Below are 18,513 nucleotides of genomic sequence, written 5' to 3'. Positions count from 1 at the left end.
CTGAGGCTATGGCAATACCCAAGACTAGAGAAATGACAATTTTAGAAGAAATTTGTATTTTTCTTAACGATACATATGTAGGCTATTCATAATGGGTATTACTTTTGGCGAAGCTGAAAGGACAAGCCATTAGAATTTAGTGAGGGCTAACTACCAATCCTGCTAGTTAGCGGGAGGGGGGGGGGAATAGGGGAGGTAGCTACCTACACCTCTCACCCACACATCTGTGATTGTGCTTCACTCTGCTTCGAGCTAGGACTTTTATGGGGGACAGGGTTGTCAGGCAAGTATGTATAAATAGCTAAGATTTGTAACATTTGAAAAAATACAAATTACTTGCAGGTTTGTCATTTGTTCCATAACTGGAGTACAAACCAATGCTATTTATAGGGGCGACTCACCCATTAGGAGGGTGGACGTCCCTGCCAATCTGGCTTTTTGCCTTACCCGGGGTACTCCCTATTGCGCAGGTTAGCGCATAAATAAGGAGACCCTAACACCTCGCTAAACCTGCTAAGCATGGTGTGCGGCCTACGTATGCTGTGTGTGATGAGATACTAGCAATATGAGTGCCAAGGTAGAAGTTATTCCAAGTCTTGTAAGAATAACTAAGGAGACCAAGACATTCCCAATACAGTAATACCTTGAGATACATGCTTAATGCGTTCTGGGACCCGAGCTCGTATATTAATTCGCTCGTATCTCAGATCAATTTTTTCCATAAAAAAATAACTAAAAAAAAATAAGTCAGTTCCCACCCTCTGAAAAACACCTAAAAACAGTATATTACATTGGAAAAACATGTTTTTAATTATTCTAATTCACAACCTACGCTCACAAAATAACAAATACCTATGTACTGTTTATGATCTGCAATAAAATGTGACATTATTATGGAGTTCTTACCTTCAGACAGTAGCGGCTAATGGCAGTATGTGCGAAGGAGGAGGGAGAGAGACTTGTCGGCAACACGTTTGGTGCGCTTCACATTTGTAACACTACTTTAGATTTAACTTAAATGAAATTAGCTTACTGTACACACACTTAAAAAAACCACATGTGCGCTACACTTTTGTAACACCACGTAACATAAACTTTAAATTTAACTTGAATGAAATTAGCTTACTGTACAAACACTTAAAAATAAATGTTAATCTTACGTTACAATAAACTTGATTCTAATTTTGTTTTCATTTTCATTTTTTAACTTTTCTTCTTCAAACTTGGCTCACTTTGCCTCGCTTTTTGACTCTCTTTCACCTTCACTTTTTGCCGGCCTTTTTAAAAGGAACCTATCTAGGGATGTTTGCTTTTGTCTCCCCTTCACAATGTTAGAAAATGACGTACACAAGTGTTGTCACAAAAGGCTAACGCACGACCACACGCCAACTTGTCCGGGTGCCTCTTTTCCATAAAATCAGAACTCCTGCCACTTCGCTAACATGTCTCTGATTTCCTTCGTAGAAAGGCGGTCCTCCTCTTCCACCTCCTCCTCACTACTGAGCTCCTGCAACACCTCCGGATGTTGCATCTCCTGGAGCTCGATAAATTCTTGTGTCGTGAGCTCTTCCTGATGCTTCTCGACGAGGTCGTTCACGTCTGCCTCATCTACCTCCAGCCCCATGGACTTTCCAAGAGACATTATTTTATCCACCACAATAGGTTCGGGTTCATCAAGGTCTGGCGTATCGAACACTTCAAAGTCCCTCTCAGCGATGGAAGCTGGCCAGACACCCTGCCATTCATCATCAACAATTTCCAAGCAATGCACGATGTTAAAATGTTCCTTCCAAAATTCCCAAAGGATGAGATTGGTGGTCTGTGACATTGAAGCATTTCTTGAACAAATGCTTCGTGTACAGTTTTTTACATACATACATACATATACCAAAGGCACTTCCCCCAATTTTGGGGGGTAGCCGACATCAACAAGAAACAAAACAAAAAAGGGGACCTCTACTCTCTACGTTCCTCCAGCCTAACCAGGGACTCAGCCGAGTTCAGCTGGTACTGCTAGGGTGCCACAGCCCAACCTCCCACATTTCCACCACAGATGAAGCTTCATACTGCTGAGTCCCTTACTGCTGCTACCTCCGCGGTCATCTAAGGCACCGGAGGAAGCAGCAGGGCCTACCGGAACTGCGTCACAATCGCTCGCCATTCATTCCTATTTCTAGCACGCTCTCTTGCCTCTCTCACATCTATCCTCCTATCACCCAGAGCTTTCTTCACACCATCCATCCACCCAAACCTTGGCCTTCCTCTTGTACTTCTCCCATCAACTCTTGCATTCATCACCTTCTTTAGCAGACAGCCATTTTCCATTCTCTCAACATGGCCAAACCACCTCAACACATTCATATCCACTCTAGCTGCTAACTCATTTCTGCCTCCCTATCATCCTCAACATTTAGCAAACTTTCAAAATATTCCGCCCACCTTTTCCTTGCCTCCTCTCCTTTTAACAACCTTCCATTTCCTTCTTTCACTGTCTCTTCAATTCTTGCGCCGGCCTTCCTTACTCTCTTCACTTCTTTCCAAAACTACTTCTTATTTTCTTCATATGACTGACCCAGTCCCTGACCCCACCTCAGGTCAGCTGCCCTCTTTGCCTCACGTACCTTGCGCTTTACTTCCACCTTTTTCTCTCTATATTTTTCATACTTCTCTATACTATTACTCTGCAGCCATTCTTCAAAAGCCCTCTTTTTCTCTTCCACTTTTACCTTCACTCCTTCATTCCACCATTCACTGCCCTTCCTCATGCTGCCTCCAACAACCTTCTTGCCACATACATCTCTTGCAATCCCAACAAAATTTTCTTTTGCTAACTTCCACTCCTCCTCTAAATTACCAGTTACTCTTACTCTCACCACGTCATATGCCATTTTCAACCTTTCCTGATATTTACTTTTTACCCCCGGTTTTATTAGCTCTTCAACCCTCACTAGCTCCCTTTTACATCCACCTACTCTATTCCCCCACTCTTTTGCTACAACTAATTTTCCTTCCACCAAAAAATGATCAGACATACCGTTAGCCATACCCCTAAACACGTGCACGTCTTTCAATCTTCCAAACATTCTTTTAGTTATCAACACATAATCCATTAATGCCCTTTCTACTACTCTTACATTTGCCACTCTTACCCATGTATACTTATTTTTATCTTTCTTTTTAAAAAAGCTAGCACTTATTACCATCTCTTGTTCAACACACATATCTACCAGTCTCTCACCACTCTCATTTTCACCTGGTACGCCATACTTCCCAATGACACCTTCTACCTCTCCAGTGCCCACTCTAGCATTTAAGTCACCCATAACAACTACATAATTCCTTCTACCCAGTCCTTCTACACACCTAGTTAATTCATTCCAGAACTCATTCCGCTCTTCTTCACTTTTCTCACTACCTGGCCCATACGCACTGAGAAACGCCCAACATTCCCTACCCAACCTAACCCTTACCCACATTAACCTAGAAGATATCTCCTTCCATTCCACTAATTTACCTGTCATCCATTCACTCAGCAATAAAGCCGCACCCTCTCTCGCTCTTCCCCTTTCAATCCCAGACACTCTACCAGACATTTCACCAAACATCACTTCACCCTTTCCTTTCATCTTTGTCTCACACAAGGCCAATACATCCATCCTTCTACTTCTAAACATACTTCCAATCTCACATCTTTTACTCTCTATCGTACTACATCCACGCACATTCAAACACCCCAAAACTAGAGTGCGGGGAGCAGTCACTCTCCCCCCAGCTCCATCTCTTTGTTGCTGTCTCACAGGATTTTTTTATACAGGAGAGGGGGTTCCCAGCCCCCTCGTCCCGTCCTTTTTAGTCGCCTCTTACGACACGCAGGGATAACGTTGGCGCTATTCTAATTGTTTTATGCCCCGGCGGCCACAGTTTTTTAAAGGTGGAAATTACTTGTTGGTCCATGGGCTGGAGGAGTGGCGTGGTGTTGGGCGGCAAATAAAGGACCTTGATGAGCCTGTACTCATCAAGAATGTCTTCTTCAAGACCAAGCGGGTGACCAGGGGCATTGTCAAGGACCAGGAGACATTTCATTGGCAGAATTTTCTTGGCCAAATATTTTTTGACTGCCAGACTAAAGCACAGATTAACCCATTCTGTGAAGAAATGCCCTGTAACCCAAGCCTTAGCATTAGCGTGCCACATCACTTGCAGTTTTTCTTCCAAGAGCTTTAAAGGTTTCCTCTGGCGTCGAAGTCTCCCCTCTCTCAGCTGCTTGCTTTCCTTTCAGGTCATCCTAGATTCCGCTGGCCTTTTCACAAATGATTGTCTTGGTCATGCTATCTCCCGCCAACTGTTTCTCCTTTATCCATATTAAAAGAAGCCTCTGCATCTCATCATGAATATCACTGCACAGCTTGGAAAGGATGCTTAGTCCTTTGGAAGGATTGGTGCTCTTTACAGCATCCTTCTGCTTGAGGATGGTATATATTGTTGATGTACTCCTCTCACATTGGCGAGCCAGCTCAGTCACTCGTACACCACTCTAATGTTTTTCGATTATTTCACGCTTTATCTAGATTGTCATCATATGCTTTTTCTTTTCACTACCCTTGTTTGCACTCGCTAGCTTTGGACCCACTGCTTATTCACTTAATTCTGTACTGATTAACACAAAAAACACGTAAAAAAAGCAAACACTACGGCCGATGCTCAGAGATAACTTTACGCGACGGAGATTCGGCGTGAAAGAGCGAGCGATGCTGTCCTCGTGAGCTACCTCTTGCATACTCGGCCACCTAGCGGCAGCATAGGGAACCGTCTCGTATCCTCGTATCTCAAATTTCTCGTATATTGGGACACACTTTATGTCGAGGTATTACTGTACCACTTCGTCAGGGTATGGGGACACAACAGTAATGGGACAATACCAGTTTGAGGTCAGCTTGTGCAGAGGACCCAGGATGCTGATTTCCCCGAGGGAGGGGAAGATGAAGAAAGGAAAAGAGCTAGACATTCCTTTACATTCATTTAGATTAAGACCCAAGTAACCAATAACCTCAACCTTCTGCTATTTGTCCAATAAGGAGCTTGAGGTGCTAAACCAGCTGTTGTGCAACCACCACAGGACCGATTGAGAACGTATTGAGATTCCTGTGGGTCCCGTCTTGTAGTGGGTGGTGAAAGTAGTTTGGGATTTCCACATGACCGCTTGCAATACCTGCGTCACAGAATAGTTCTTTTTGATGGCTAGGGACATAGCTATGCCCATATCATCGTGGGCTCTGGGCCGACATGATGGAGGAAGATCAGGATTCAGAGCAAGGTCAATGACCCTGCAAATCCATGCGGAGATTGTGTTTATCATGATCAAACACCTTACTGGACATACAGATGATCTGGGTCATCGGTTACAGAGCAGGGACTCGTCATCCGGAAGGAGTCGATTCTAGGATCCGAAACTCCCCTGGATTCTGAGTCTTGGCAACAAACTCAGCGACAAAGCTGAAGCCTACCTCTTGAATGGGTGATGTCATACGAGAGACCATGAAGTTCGCTAACTCGTATGGCCGAGGCCAAGGCAAGCAGGAACACCATCTTTCAAGTTAGGTGGTGATCTGTTGCCTGGCGTAATGGTTCGTACACAGGTCTTTTTAGGGACCAAAGAACTCGAACCACATTCCATGGGGGAGGTCTCACTTCCAACTGAGGACAGAGAAGTTCACAACTCCGTATGAGAAGGGAAGTTCTAACGATGAGGAAATGTCCATTCCTTTTAGTTTAAAGACGAGACTCAAGGCTGAGCGATATCCTTTAATCGATGACACCGAAAGACGCACTTCTTTCCACAAATACATGAGGAACTCCGCTATTGCTAAAATAGTGGCATCGAGTGGATTGAGACAGGTTTCAAACACCAACCACTGAAGACGTTCCACTTCGCCTGGTAGACTGAAGCTGGTGACTTTTGCAGATATCCAGACATCCTCTTAGCAACTTGTTGCAAAAATCCTCTCTGAACAAGGAGATGCTGGATAGTTTCCAGGCGTGAAGATGTAGCGAAGCTACTGCCTTGTGGTAAATGTTGACATGTGGTTGTCTGATTAGATTGTGTTGTGGGGGAAGTTCTCTTGGCAGCTCCATCAGCAGCTGCAGAAGGTCCGGTAACCTTTCTGCGTGATACCATAGAGGAGCTATGAGGGTCATCGAAAGATTGACCGAAATTCTGGTCTTGTTGAGAAATCTCATCAGACAGAACGGTGGGAACGCGTAAACGTTAATGTTGTCTCACCGTTGTTGGAACGCATCTTGCCAAAGAGCCTTGGGGTCTGGAACTGAGGAGCAGTACAACGGGAGCCTGAAGTTCGACTGAAGAAGCCTAGGGACACATCAAGGACCTCATGGACCGCCCTTCTCCAACATGGTCTAGACTTCGGCCCGAAGGGTCTGCTCCTTTTCTGAACCCATCGCAAAGAAGTTCACAAGAACTGGATTCTTGGTCAGTGGAGGGAGAAACGAGATGAACGGGACTCGATACCCTGAATGAATCACGGAGACCGCCCTAGGTTCAGCCACACACTGCATCCTTTTGAACCAGCAGCTTTGTAGGCATCACCTCACTGGTGGACAAGCAGGGGGGGTTGCCTATCCCAGCACTTGTGGCTTTTGCCACCACCTCTCTGCTGTTTTCTTCCATGGTTGGACTTGGTGCCTTTCCGGTCCTTGGCAGGAAAGGGCTTTTTAGACACCTTTCTTTCGCAGCCATCTAAATTGTAGGTTTCGGTTGGCCAGTCTTTTGAGGGTGCTGGAGGTCTGTAGGGCTGCAATGTCAAGGCACTATGAAGGAGGGAGTCCTGGTAAAACTTTCTCCACCTCTCCATGGCCAGTTCAATGTCCTTTGGCTTAAAGAGGAAGGAACCCTCCAGGGGGGAATTCCAGAGCCTAGCGATCTCGGCATTAGGGACCTGTTGGTGGAATCTCTTGGCCACCACATCCCTTCGCTTCGAGATGGTATTGGCCCACAGGGTCACCCCTGGTGGGTCAGAAACTCTATGGTTTGGATGCTGGAGAGGATGTAACGACCTTGGCGGGATGAGAACTAGGAACCTCTACAGTATTCAAGGGCCAAACGGAGTCCTCTCCACGGGGGTTTTCCGTCGGTGAAGGAAAGGGAGAGTCTGAAACTGACTCTTCCCCATAAGAGCCACTCAAGTCAGCGAGTGAGACATCGGTGGGTAGAGGCAACGATGGTTCTATAGGGGAGACCTCTAACCTAGGAATTCTGAACGGAGTCAGCTTGACCCTGGATGACAGCAGTTCGTCATATACTCCACTTTTCCTCTTCAGGGATGAAGCAGTCGTGGTCTCTTATCCTGGCTCTGTCGAAACTTGGGAAGTCCCTAGTGAAACCCGGGGGGCTTCCGCAGGTCGCAAAGGGAACATAGGTACAAAGGCCTGAGTCACGGCCCTGACCAAGGCACAGAACCACGGCTGCTTACTTATGGATGCGCTATCCCACAGTTCCCCTGAAGGGATAGAGGCTGAAGGCTCCTTCCGAAGAGTCTACATTCCCGATAATAAGTTTCGGGATCTTAAAACCCCTGAAATTTGCCCTCTTCCTCCTTCCCCAGCATTTGCGATGTTAAGCCATTGCGGGGAGGGGACTGGGGCGATGGTCAACGGTCGGTGACCACTTTATCCTTCTTTGAAGCAACAACTACTGCCTTCGGTGGTTGTAAGTGGCAATTCTCACTTGGATGAGAAGGGACACTCACTAAGCTTAGCGGTCGTATGCTGAGTGATTGATGGCTGCTAACTTGTTGATGAATGTCGAGGAATCTCCTGGTGTGAACACGTTGACGATCGCTGATGTAAAGCCTGACGTTGGTGAACTGATAACGGTTGTAGAGCAGGAAAGCGTTTAATCATCGAAGAACGCTGCCGTAAAATCGAGGGTTCAATAGCTGAACGAGGATGGGCAGTGGGTCAACAATTCACGAATTGCTGGACGAGAAAGTGGGCCGACGATTCATGCACCGTTGCATGTTTATGCTCTGACGGTGATCGATGCGTTTGATGCTGAGGCGAACGGGCCTTGCGTTCGGTGGAAGAAACGCTCTAGTCAACACCCTTAAATTGGCTAGTTGTACGGTGTCGGCAATTGACGAGAAGGCGCTGATTTACAAGACACACGTGAATGCTGTCGAGCAGGAGATAGCTGTTCCTGACGTTGACGAATAAGGCGATTTCCGAATAGCTGGAACAGCAGGTGATTGTCAGCTGCAAGCGTAACAGGCGATTTCCAAGAAGATGGAAGAGCAGGCGGTTGTCGAACTACAAGCGTAGCAGGCGATTTCCAAGAAGATGGAAGAGCAAGCGGTTGTCGAACTACAAGCAATTCTCGCGTAACAGGCGATTTACAAGAGGTTGAACGAGCAGGCGCTTGCCGAACTGCAAGTGATTCTTGCGTAGCAGGCAATTTACGAGGTTGAATGAGCAGGCGATTCAAGAGTCGTCAGCTGTATGTGATGGCTAGGCGATTTACGAGCTGACGGGACGGTGGCCAATTATCGCATTGTAGGTCGATGGTGAACCTGACCAGCAGGTGAACACCAAGCAGATGATTGACGAGGCGGAGAACGCTGCCGATGAACTGTTCCTGGAAGCTCTGGCAGAGAAATTTAACCATTGTGAGGCATCACATACTCAGGAGATCGAAAACGATCCCTTAAAGGCGATAAACAAATCAAAGTGCATTGAGGAGAGGCCAATAACAGAAGCAAAGGTCGGGAACCAAAGGAGGCAGGCTGGGCAGGTTTCTTCGCAGAGGAAGACTCCAAAGGCGAAGATGTGAAGAGGCATCTTTTTCGCCGACGGAGCAGGAGCACCATGAAGGCAAAGAGGATGAACACGGCAAGGTCTTCTGCCACCAACACATCAAACAGCATCTATTGAATCAGTAAGCTGACCATCAGCAGGCCTCCGAAGAGGTCTCTATGAGTGCCCCTTCACTAGTAAGTGGAACACTCGCAAGAGATATGCTTCGTACCCCCCCACCAAGGATGTTCATCAGGGTAAGAACCGCATACATGGGCAGCAGATGAAGCAGAAGATGCAGCCACTGGGGATCACCCACAGGGAAGACTGCTCAGCAGGAAGATCTCTGGAAAGCCTCCAAAGCGGTATCTCTATGGGTGGTCTCTCTTGCGAACGAGATAGGTGATCACCAGCAGGAGAGACAACTCCCCAACACCTGGGGAGGAAAATTCTCCCTCGGAAGAGAAAGTAATCCAACCCCCTGGAAACGGACCTCTGGGCAGCGCTCTTTACTTCCCATCAACAAGCCTTGTTCAAGTTGAAGGTCTGCATTGAGTGCTACCAGAGAAAACATAGCCGGAGCTAGAGCTAGTTCCTCAAGGTTAGTGTGTTGATCAGAAGCTGCCACAGGCACAGGAGAACAGGAAAGTGATGGTGCAGTGACAGCAGATTCCCCAGGAAAAAAGGCACTGTTCTTCTACGTTGGCTATCATAGTCGAACGAAGAACAGCATCGCTAACTGAGGAAAAAAAAAAAAAATGTAATAAAAAACACTCCTTCAGGAGGAGCACCTGGTCCGGGGACAGGAAAGGTTTCCACAAAGAGAACAGACAAAAAGTAAGGACTGCGCACTCCCTTTCCCAGCCGACATCAGTGGGAGAAGGAGAGCGGCAGCGTAAAATACTGTAACAGTTCCCTGCGGAGACGAAGCTGAAAGTTGAATTACAAGTTATAATTTTACTTAATTAATGAAGAATAACATTTGGAAGCACAACCTAAGCCGCAAACGAGAAAGCTGTTATCCCCACTAAGTATTCTGCTGGCCATCCACGAGGGAGCGGCGATGACCTTCATAAAGAGCATGACCGAAGTCAAGCTCCGAAAGGGCCATACTCCCTTCCCCCCGCAGATTCCTTCTAGGAACATGTAGAAGGGAAGGCAACAAAAACAGCCGAATGGAGGAATATCCAAACGATGACGATTCCCTGCAGCAGCGGGCGGGTTGCACGGAAGGCCATCCGGCAACGGGATGACCGAAATCCATGGGAGAAAGGTTGAAAGGAAAGGTTCTCTGTCCTTGAGAGCCTGCCGTACTCTGCTGTCACACACAGCCCATACACTAAAGAGAACACTTACAACATATATATAAAAACATTAAGAATATTTTCATATATGTAGAAAAAAACCTAGGTTAAAAAGACAAAGATTAATGGCAGTCCAAAATAGGTGAGGATGAAGAATGGTAACAACCACTCTCCATCCGACCCAAAAGCAAAGTGAAGCACAATCACAAGTGTGGGCAAGAGGGGTAGCTAGCTAATCCCCTCAACTAGCGGGATGGGTAGTTAACCCTCCCTAAATTCTAAAGCCTTGTCCTTTCAGCTTGGCCAAAAGTAATACATGTACCCCTATTCATAGCATTAGTTTGTGTTCCACTTATGGAACAACGATTTGATTTTGGAGTGTCCTCCTAAAAGAGCTGCTTACCATAGCTAAATTTTTTGGTTATGTTAGTGTTGTCGGGTGTGTGTGTGTAAGTAATAAGCCAGACTATTCGTTGTACACAGGCAATGGAAAAGAGAACTATCTGCCAGTCAAAGGACCCAACAATTCTCAGGCAGTAGTAGTGTACAGTACCTCAACGGGTGGCTGGTGCTTAACCAGCCCACTACCTTATAATAGACAATCACCCGAGCTACAAAGGTACAGCTGTGACAGTCTATTCAATCTTCAGAACTCTATGGTTTAGAGTAGATAATTGTGATATAAACATTGGGGTTTTCTTAACTTCTTGCTTTTTAACTTTTGTGCATTGACACAGCAATGTTTTGATAGTGATGTGTGCAACAATTTAAAAATATGGCAAATAATTATTTTACATGTAAAAGTTGAGGATGAGATATAAAGTACAATGTGTACGGACTACTAATGAAAAAAAAACATCCAAAGATTCTCCTTTGATAAAAGAAAAGTAAAATATCTTGTACATTACAAATTTTGTTCAGCAAACAACAAAAATTTAGTAATAGTCTACTTACTCTAAAGAGATCGTAATGTTCTTTGGAACAACTATGAGTTTTTAGGTCCTCAGGAAATGCAGGGCAATATTCAAGACATGCCATACAGTGGTAAGAAACACGGGTGTCGATGTAATTCAAACCTAAAAAAAAAAAAAAATTACTGAAGCATAAGTATAGTAAGCAGTTTTAAAAGATTAGTCTTAAATGAAAGGTAAAGAAAGAGCAAGGTAAAGTTAAAAGAAGTTGAAGATCCACATGAGAACACAGAAATCCATCCATATACCAAGGCACTTCCCCCAATTTTGGGGGGTAGCTGACACCAAACAAATGAAACAAAAAAGGGGACGTCTCCTCTCTATGTTCCTCCCAGCCTGACAAGGACTCAACCGAGTTCGGCTGGTACTGCTAGGGTGGCACAGCCCACCCTCCCACCTTATCCACCACCGATGAAGCTTCATAATGGTGACTCCCCTACTACTGCTACCTCCACGGAATGGAATAATTAAAGACAAGCAAGTTGAAAATCTTTGTTGCACTATATAGTTAATTTAAATGTGTTATCAGTTTGAAAATGAAAATATTCATGTAGTCTTAAAAACTACTGAAATAATTTGAAAACACATTCTAATTTGAGCTTTTTATTCTTATCACAAAGTATTTTTGCCGAATTTGTGCTGAAATAGGTAAGACAACCCACAAAAAAGGGATTGGTACCTGAATGAAAACTATTTGGAAGAGGATTAGATTACAAGACTTGAATGTGGTGGTTTTAGAGGTTAGAAAATTTAAAAAAATGGTTACTTTTGATGTAGTTATTATATTCATAAGCTGAAGCTATTTGGACAAGGAGGCTATTCAGAACCAAGGTGCAACTAGGAGGGAAACCTAGTACGTAGTTGGAGGACAGGAAGCAAGAACAAAAGTAAGACAAAAAAACTTTGAACAATTACAGGTTGAAGAGACATTGCAAAGACCTACAAGAATTGTCTACAGTGCACTGTGTGATGTGAACTGATGGCAACAATTATGCTAGTTATGGAAAAGTTGCAGCTATGAATGCTTTATTGGTATCTTCATTTCCCTTTATGCCCACACAGGCAGGTCTCCAAGTTTTGATATTTGCAAAAATTTCATATTAATTGTAGAAAGAAGAGTGAGAATTTTAAGAAAATAAATTAAGAACGTCTAGAGCAATGGGAGAAAAATGTTCTGGAAAAGCAAGAAGGCTCCAAACTAAGTACAAGAACTACAATGAAGGAATGATGAACTTCACAATAAGCTAATATGATCAGCCTGAGAAAAAGGACTGTTGATAGAGTCTAGTCGAGACCTTTCATGTTGCCAAGTATTAGACATACTAGCTATAATGTAAAGTAAATGAAGGAACAAACATCTATTTCTGAGGCATTTCAATCTAGTACTATAAAATGTTTTCATGTTTTGTTGTGAAATCAGAAGTATTGTTTGATAGAGAATTTATTTGTTTTAGAAGGTAACAGGACACATAATTATACACTTGAAGGAGATTTAAACCATCAGTACCAAGATGTCCAGAGCACCCCCTACATAAAACATATTTACAACAGGAAAAAAAAAACAAAAAAAAAAGATATAAGATATTACCAGGTAAGATTTCTATATTGCAATCAAAATGATTCTGAGAAAACTGCTTCAGCATTAGATGTCCCCTACCAATACAAAACATTTCTCTTCAAAAGATTCCACTTTATGAAGGATTTGACCAAATATCATAATGGATCTTCCAGATAAATAATTCAATTTTAATTTCCCAATCTAGTATGTTTGTAAAATTAATTTCCCAATCTAGTATGTTTGTAAAATAAGATACTCTAAGAAAGCTATTTCTAGTATGAAAATCATGGACAATTATAGTTCAAAAGTTATCGTCATGATTAAGTTGTGCAGAGTGAGACAGACACAGAAAAACAGGCTAGCTCCCATCACCTTCATCTAAACATATTGGTTCACACTTGTACCACGTTTGACTGAGATTCATAAGTAAGAAAAGTTGAGATAAGGTAAAAATGACAGGATGTTAAGGATAAAGAGAAAAATTTAAAAGTAAACAGTAGTAACGAGCAGTCAATCTACATTGTGTTACTATTAAATTGTACTATGAAGCAAGACCATTTACCCATATAATTCTATAATAATGTACAGTATGATACATTTTAAATCAAACTAACTTACAAAAGTGTTAACCGAATGACAATTAAAATATTCAATATGAATTATACAACACTATTTTGATTTGCAGACTTATCTGACTATCTCAACATAAACTACAACATGTCTTAATCATGTAAAAATATGACTTTATGAAAAACACTACGAGAAAAACAATACCTGTTGGTTGAGCAGGATCATAACCAGTCAGTTGTTCTGGATCATCAACTGCATTTTTCTTGTGGAATTCTAGTAACTCCAGGAATGTCAACTGTGGTAATGTTTTACCTATAAGAAAAACATTAGTATAAACATAGGTATATTTTAACAATATTTGAGTGAACTAACATTTTCATTAAATATTCCTAAAGAAAATGAGGCATATATCTATTGGTTTAAAGAAAGGTCTAAAAAACTAACAAAAAAGGAAAATCTCCTAATTCGCATTTCATACAACATGGCACTTTGCCATATTAGTAAGATTTGTTACCTCAGTTATATATAGATTTACATGAAAATTCTCCACCAATAAACCCAACATATTTGATAAAACAGCAATGGTAACTTTAATGGTTTTCCAATAACTCAACTATCAGTTCCCCCCCTACAGATAAGGAAACACTTCTTCCAAACAAGCGGCCTATTAACACTCATCAGGCGATCTATTCCTAAACTTTATCCAGTGTAAACCTGTAATCCTTGGACTGCATGGTTCAGTGACCTACTTGTCATTCATAGACATAATTATATTTTACCTCATTATTTGTTATGTTAGATACACAGTAAAGCTTATCCTTTCCCCGCAATCTTTTGTCCACTCTTAAAAATTTTAATTCTTTAACATGATTGTTTATTGCTTCCTATGCACGTAGTTGAGAAATGTCTTTCTACATGTTTTCTTTACGTCAAAACAAGAAAATATTACAAAGTTAATAGATTCATCACTATGTTGCAATATTGAATGTTATCATTGGCTACAATTAATCACTTTCAGGTTTAAGTTAGCCACAGCATTATCTAAGTTGACAGTCCCAGCAATTATGGATAATACCTTATACTTACTAGACAAATGACTATGGTTTAGATGTGTAACAAACAAATTTTAAAAAATACTTCTTACCTTGATATTTATTATCCTTTTCTTTCTTCAACTTTGCCTTGTTATTATCTCTCTTCTGATTACCAGCTCTATTTTTCTTATTATCATTTTCGTTATTATTTTTTTCCTCTTTAACTTTAGTTTCCTCCTGGTTATCTATTTCTATATTTGTCTCGTCAGCAACCTTTTCATTATCATCTTTTTTAACGTCTACTTCCATTTGCTCTTCTTTAGATTCTGGTTCTTTTTTCTCATCTTCATTTTCTTCCTCTTTTACTTCTGATTCCATTTGCTCCACTTCATTTTCCTTTTCTTCAGTGTCATTTCCATTGACTTGTTCAGATTTTTCCTTTTCTTCCTCTGCCTTATTCTCATCCGCCTCCTGTTTTTCTTCTTGATGATCACTAGTAATCTTCTCTTCCTCATCCTCCTCCTCCTCTTCTTCATCAGTTTCATCATCTCCAAACTTTCGTTTCCTTCTTGCAACATCTCTTTTCAATCGCTTCTGACTCTCCTCTTCATCTTCTGCCAATTCATCTCCAGTCGTTCCTTTCTCTCCTTCAGTTGCATCTATCTCTTCATCATGGTCCTCTGACTCATATGTGGCCTGTGGAAAACATTAATCAATATATTCTTTTTATATTAACTTTAGTTCCTTCATATTGATATAATTTAAGAGAAAAATTTAATATAAATCAACTTTTCAAAGGCAACAGAAAGAAATTAGTATTACTGTCCAGTAGTTATTACAATAAAGTTATTTTTCATCATTATTATTTACCCACATTACGAACACTTTAATAGTGCACAGTTGGCCCTCCTTATTCGCTGGCTCGATTTTTACGGATTTGGTCATTTGTGATAAAGAAAATCATATAACATTAAAAAAATAACATACTAACGGTTTCGCAATAATTACTCTCACGGGCCGAGTTTTCAAACCAACCTCGCAAAGTAGAACACCTCAACTTTAAAGCCAACGCATGTAAACTACTCAGCAATAACACTTTGTATAGTAATTCTAATACAGTAATCATACATACATATACCAAGGCACTTCCCCCAATTTTGGGGGGTAGCCGACATCAAACAAATGAAACAAAACGAAAAGGGGACCTCTACTCTCTACGTTCCTCCCAGCCTGACAAGGGACTCAACCGAGTTCAGCTGGTACTGCTAGGGTGCCACAGCCCACACTCCCCCGTTATCCACCACAGATGAAGCTTCATAATGCTGAATCCCCTACTGCTGCTACCTCCGCGGTCATCTAAGGCACCGGAGGAAGCAGCAGAGCCTACCAGAACTCGTGTCACAATCGCTCGCCATTCATTCCTATTTCTAGCACGCTCTCTTGACTCTCTCACATCTATCCTCCTATCACCCAGAGCTTTCTTCACACCATCCATCCACCCAAACCTTGGCCTTCCTCTTGTATTTCTCCCATCAACTCTTGCATTCATCACCTTCTTTAGCAGACAGCAATTTTCCATTCTCTCAACATGGCCAAACCACCTCAACACATTCATATCAACTTTAGCTGCTAACTCATTTCTTACACCGGTTCTCACCCTCACCACTTCGTTCCTAACCCTTTCTACTCGAGATACACCAGCCATACTCCTTTGACACTTCTTCTTAAACATATTCAATTTCTGTCTATCCGTCGCTTTCATTCCCCACAACTCCGATCCATACATCACAGTTGGTGCAATTACTTTCTCATACAGAACTCTCTTTACATTCATGCCCAACTCTCTATTTTTTACTACTCCCTTAACTGCCCCTAACACTTTGCATCCTTTATTCACTCTCTGACGTACATCTGCTTCCACTCCACCATTTGCTGCAACAACAGACCCCAAGTACTTAAACTGATCCACCTCCTCAAGTAACTCTCCATTCAACATGACATTCAACCTTGCACCACCTTCCCTTCTCGTACATCTCATAACCTTACTCTTACCCACATTAACTTTCAACTTCCTTCTCACACACCCTTCCAAATTCTGTCACTAGTCGGTCAAGCTTCTCTTCTGTGTCTGCAACCAGTGCAGTATCATCCGCAAACAACAACTGATTTACCTCCCATTCATGGTCATTCTCGTCTACCAGTTTTAATCCTCGTCCAAGCACTAGAGCATTCACTTCTCTCACCACTCCATCAACATACAAGTTAAACAACCACGGCGACATCACACATCCCTGTCTCAGCCCCACTCTCATCGGAAACCAATCACTCACTTCATTTCCTATTCTAACACATGCTTTACTACTTTTGTAGAAACTTTTCACTGCTTGCAACAACCTTCCACCAACTCCGTAAAACCTCATCACATTCCACATTGCTTCCCTATCAACTCTCTCATACGCTTTCTCCAGATCCATAAACGCAACATACACCTCCTTACCTTTTGCTAAATATTTCTCGCATATCTGCCTAACTCTAAAAATCTAAAACCACCCTGTACTTCTAAGATTGCATTCTCTGTTTTATCCTTAATCCTATTAATCATTACTCTACCATACACTTTTCCAACTACACTCAACAAACTAATACCCCTTGAATTACAACACTCATGCACATCTCCCTTACCCTTAAATAGTGGTACAATACATGCACAAACCCAATCTACTGGTACCATTGACAACACAAAACACATATTAAACAGTCTCACCAACCATTCAAATACAGTCACACCCCCTTCCTTCAACATCTCAGCTCTCACACCATCCATACCAGATGCTTTTTCCTACTCTCGTTTCATCTAGTGCTCTCTTCACTTCCTCTATTGTAATCTCTCTCTCATTCTCATCTCTCATCACCGGCACCTCAACACCAGCAACAGCAATTATATGTGCCTCCCTATTATTCTCAACATTCAGTAAACTTTCAAAATATTCCGCCCACCATTTCCTTGCCTCCTCTCCTTTTAACAACCTTCCATTTCCATCTTTCACAGTCTCTTCAATGTTTGAGCCAGCCTTCCTTACTCTCTTCATTTCTTTCCAAAACTACTTCTTATTCTCTTCATATGACTGACCCAATCCCTGAACCCACCTCAGGTCAGCTGCCCTCTTTGCCTAACGTACCTTGCGCTTTACTTCCACATTGTTCTCTCTATATTTTTCATATTTCTCTATACTATTACTCTGCAGCCATTCTTTAAAAGCCCTCTTTTTCTCTTCCACTTTTATCTTCACTCCTTCATTCCACCATTCACTGCCCTTCCTCATGCTGCCTCCAACAACCTTCTTGCCACACACATCACTTGCAATCCCAACAAAATTTTCTTTTACTAACTTCCACTCCTCCTCTAAATTAGCAGTTTCCCAGACACTCTACGAGACATTTCACCAAACATCACTTCACCCTTTCCTTTCATCTTTGTCTCACACAAGGCCAATACATCCATCCTTCTCTTCCTAACCATACTTCTAATCTCACATCTTTTACTCTCTATCGTACTACATCCACGCACATTCAAACACCCCAAAACTAGAGTGCGGGGAGCAGTCACTCTCCCCCCAGCTCCCTCTCTTTGTTGACGTCTCGCAGAATTATATACAGGAGAGGGGGTTCCCAGCCCCCTTGTCCCGTCCCTTTTAGTCGCCTCTTACGACAGGCAGGGATAACGTTGGCACTATTCTAATTGTTTTTATGCCCCCGCGGCCAGAGTAATAAAAATTATTAAAAGTTCATATACATACTGTAAATTATGATATTTGATATACAGTATACATAATATACATCATACATGCATATACCAAGGCACTTCCCCCAATTTTGGGGGGTAGCTGACATCAAACAAATTAAACAAAAAAGGGGACCTCTCCTCTCTACATTCCTCCCAGCCTGACAAGGGACTCAACCGAGTTCGGCTGGTACTGCTAGGGTGCCACAGCTCACCCTTCCCCGTTATCCACCACAGATGAAGCTTCATAACGCTGAATCCCCAACTGCTGCTACCTCCGCGGTCATCCAAGGCACCGGAGGAAGCAGCAGAGCCTACCGGAACTGCGTCACAATCACTCGCCATTCATCCCTATTTCTAGCACGCTCTCTTGACACTCTCACATCTATCCTCCTATCACCCAGAGCTTTCTTCACTCCATCCACCCACCCAAACCTTGGCCTTCCTCTTGTACTTCTCCCATCAACTCTTCCATTCATCACCTTCTTTA

At 42.6% G+C, this 18,513-nt stretch overlaps 1 protein-coding gene across 2 annotated transcripts in view; it reads right to left on the bottom strand.

Annotated features, from left to right (window-relative positions):
* Positions 1 to 18,513, bottom strand: part of LOC137645842 (glutamic acid-rich protein-like) — a 113,952-nt gene that overhangs the window by 36,474 nt on the left and 58,965 nt on the right. For both annotated transcript variants that reach the window (XM_068378822.1, XM_068378824.1), the window contains 3 exons: positions 14,353 to 14,938; positions 13,413 to 13,520; positions 11,064 to 11,185 (listed from right to left, as the gene is read on the bottom strand). In XM_068378822.1, coding sequence (XP_068234923.1) covers positions 11,064 to 11,185; positions 13,413 to 13,520; positions 14,353 to 14,938 — 816 coding nt within the window. The remainder of the gene's footprint in view (positions 1 to 11,063; positions 11,186 to 13,412; positions 13,521 to 14,352; positions 14,939 to 18,513) is intronic.

Source organism: Palaemon carinicauda, chromosome 8, assembly GCF_036898095.1.
Source record: "Palaemon carinicauda isolate YSFRI2023 chromosome 8, ASM3689809v2, whole genome shotgun sequence".
Lineage (NCBI taxonomy): Eukaryota > Metazoa > Arthropoda > Malacostraca > Decapoda > Palaemonidae > Palaemon > Palaemon carinicauda.
This window is presented reverse-complemented; position numbering and strand designations above follow the sequence as displayed.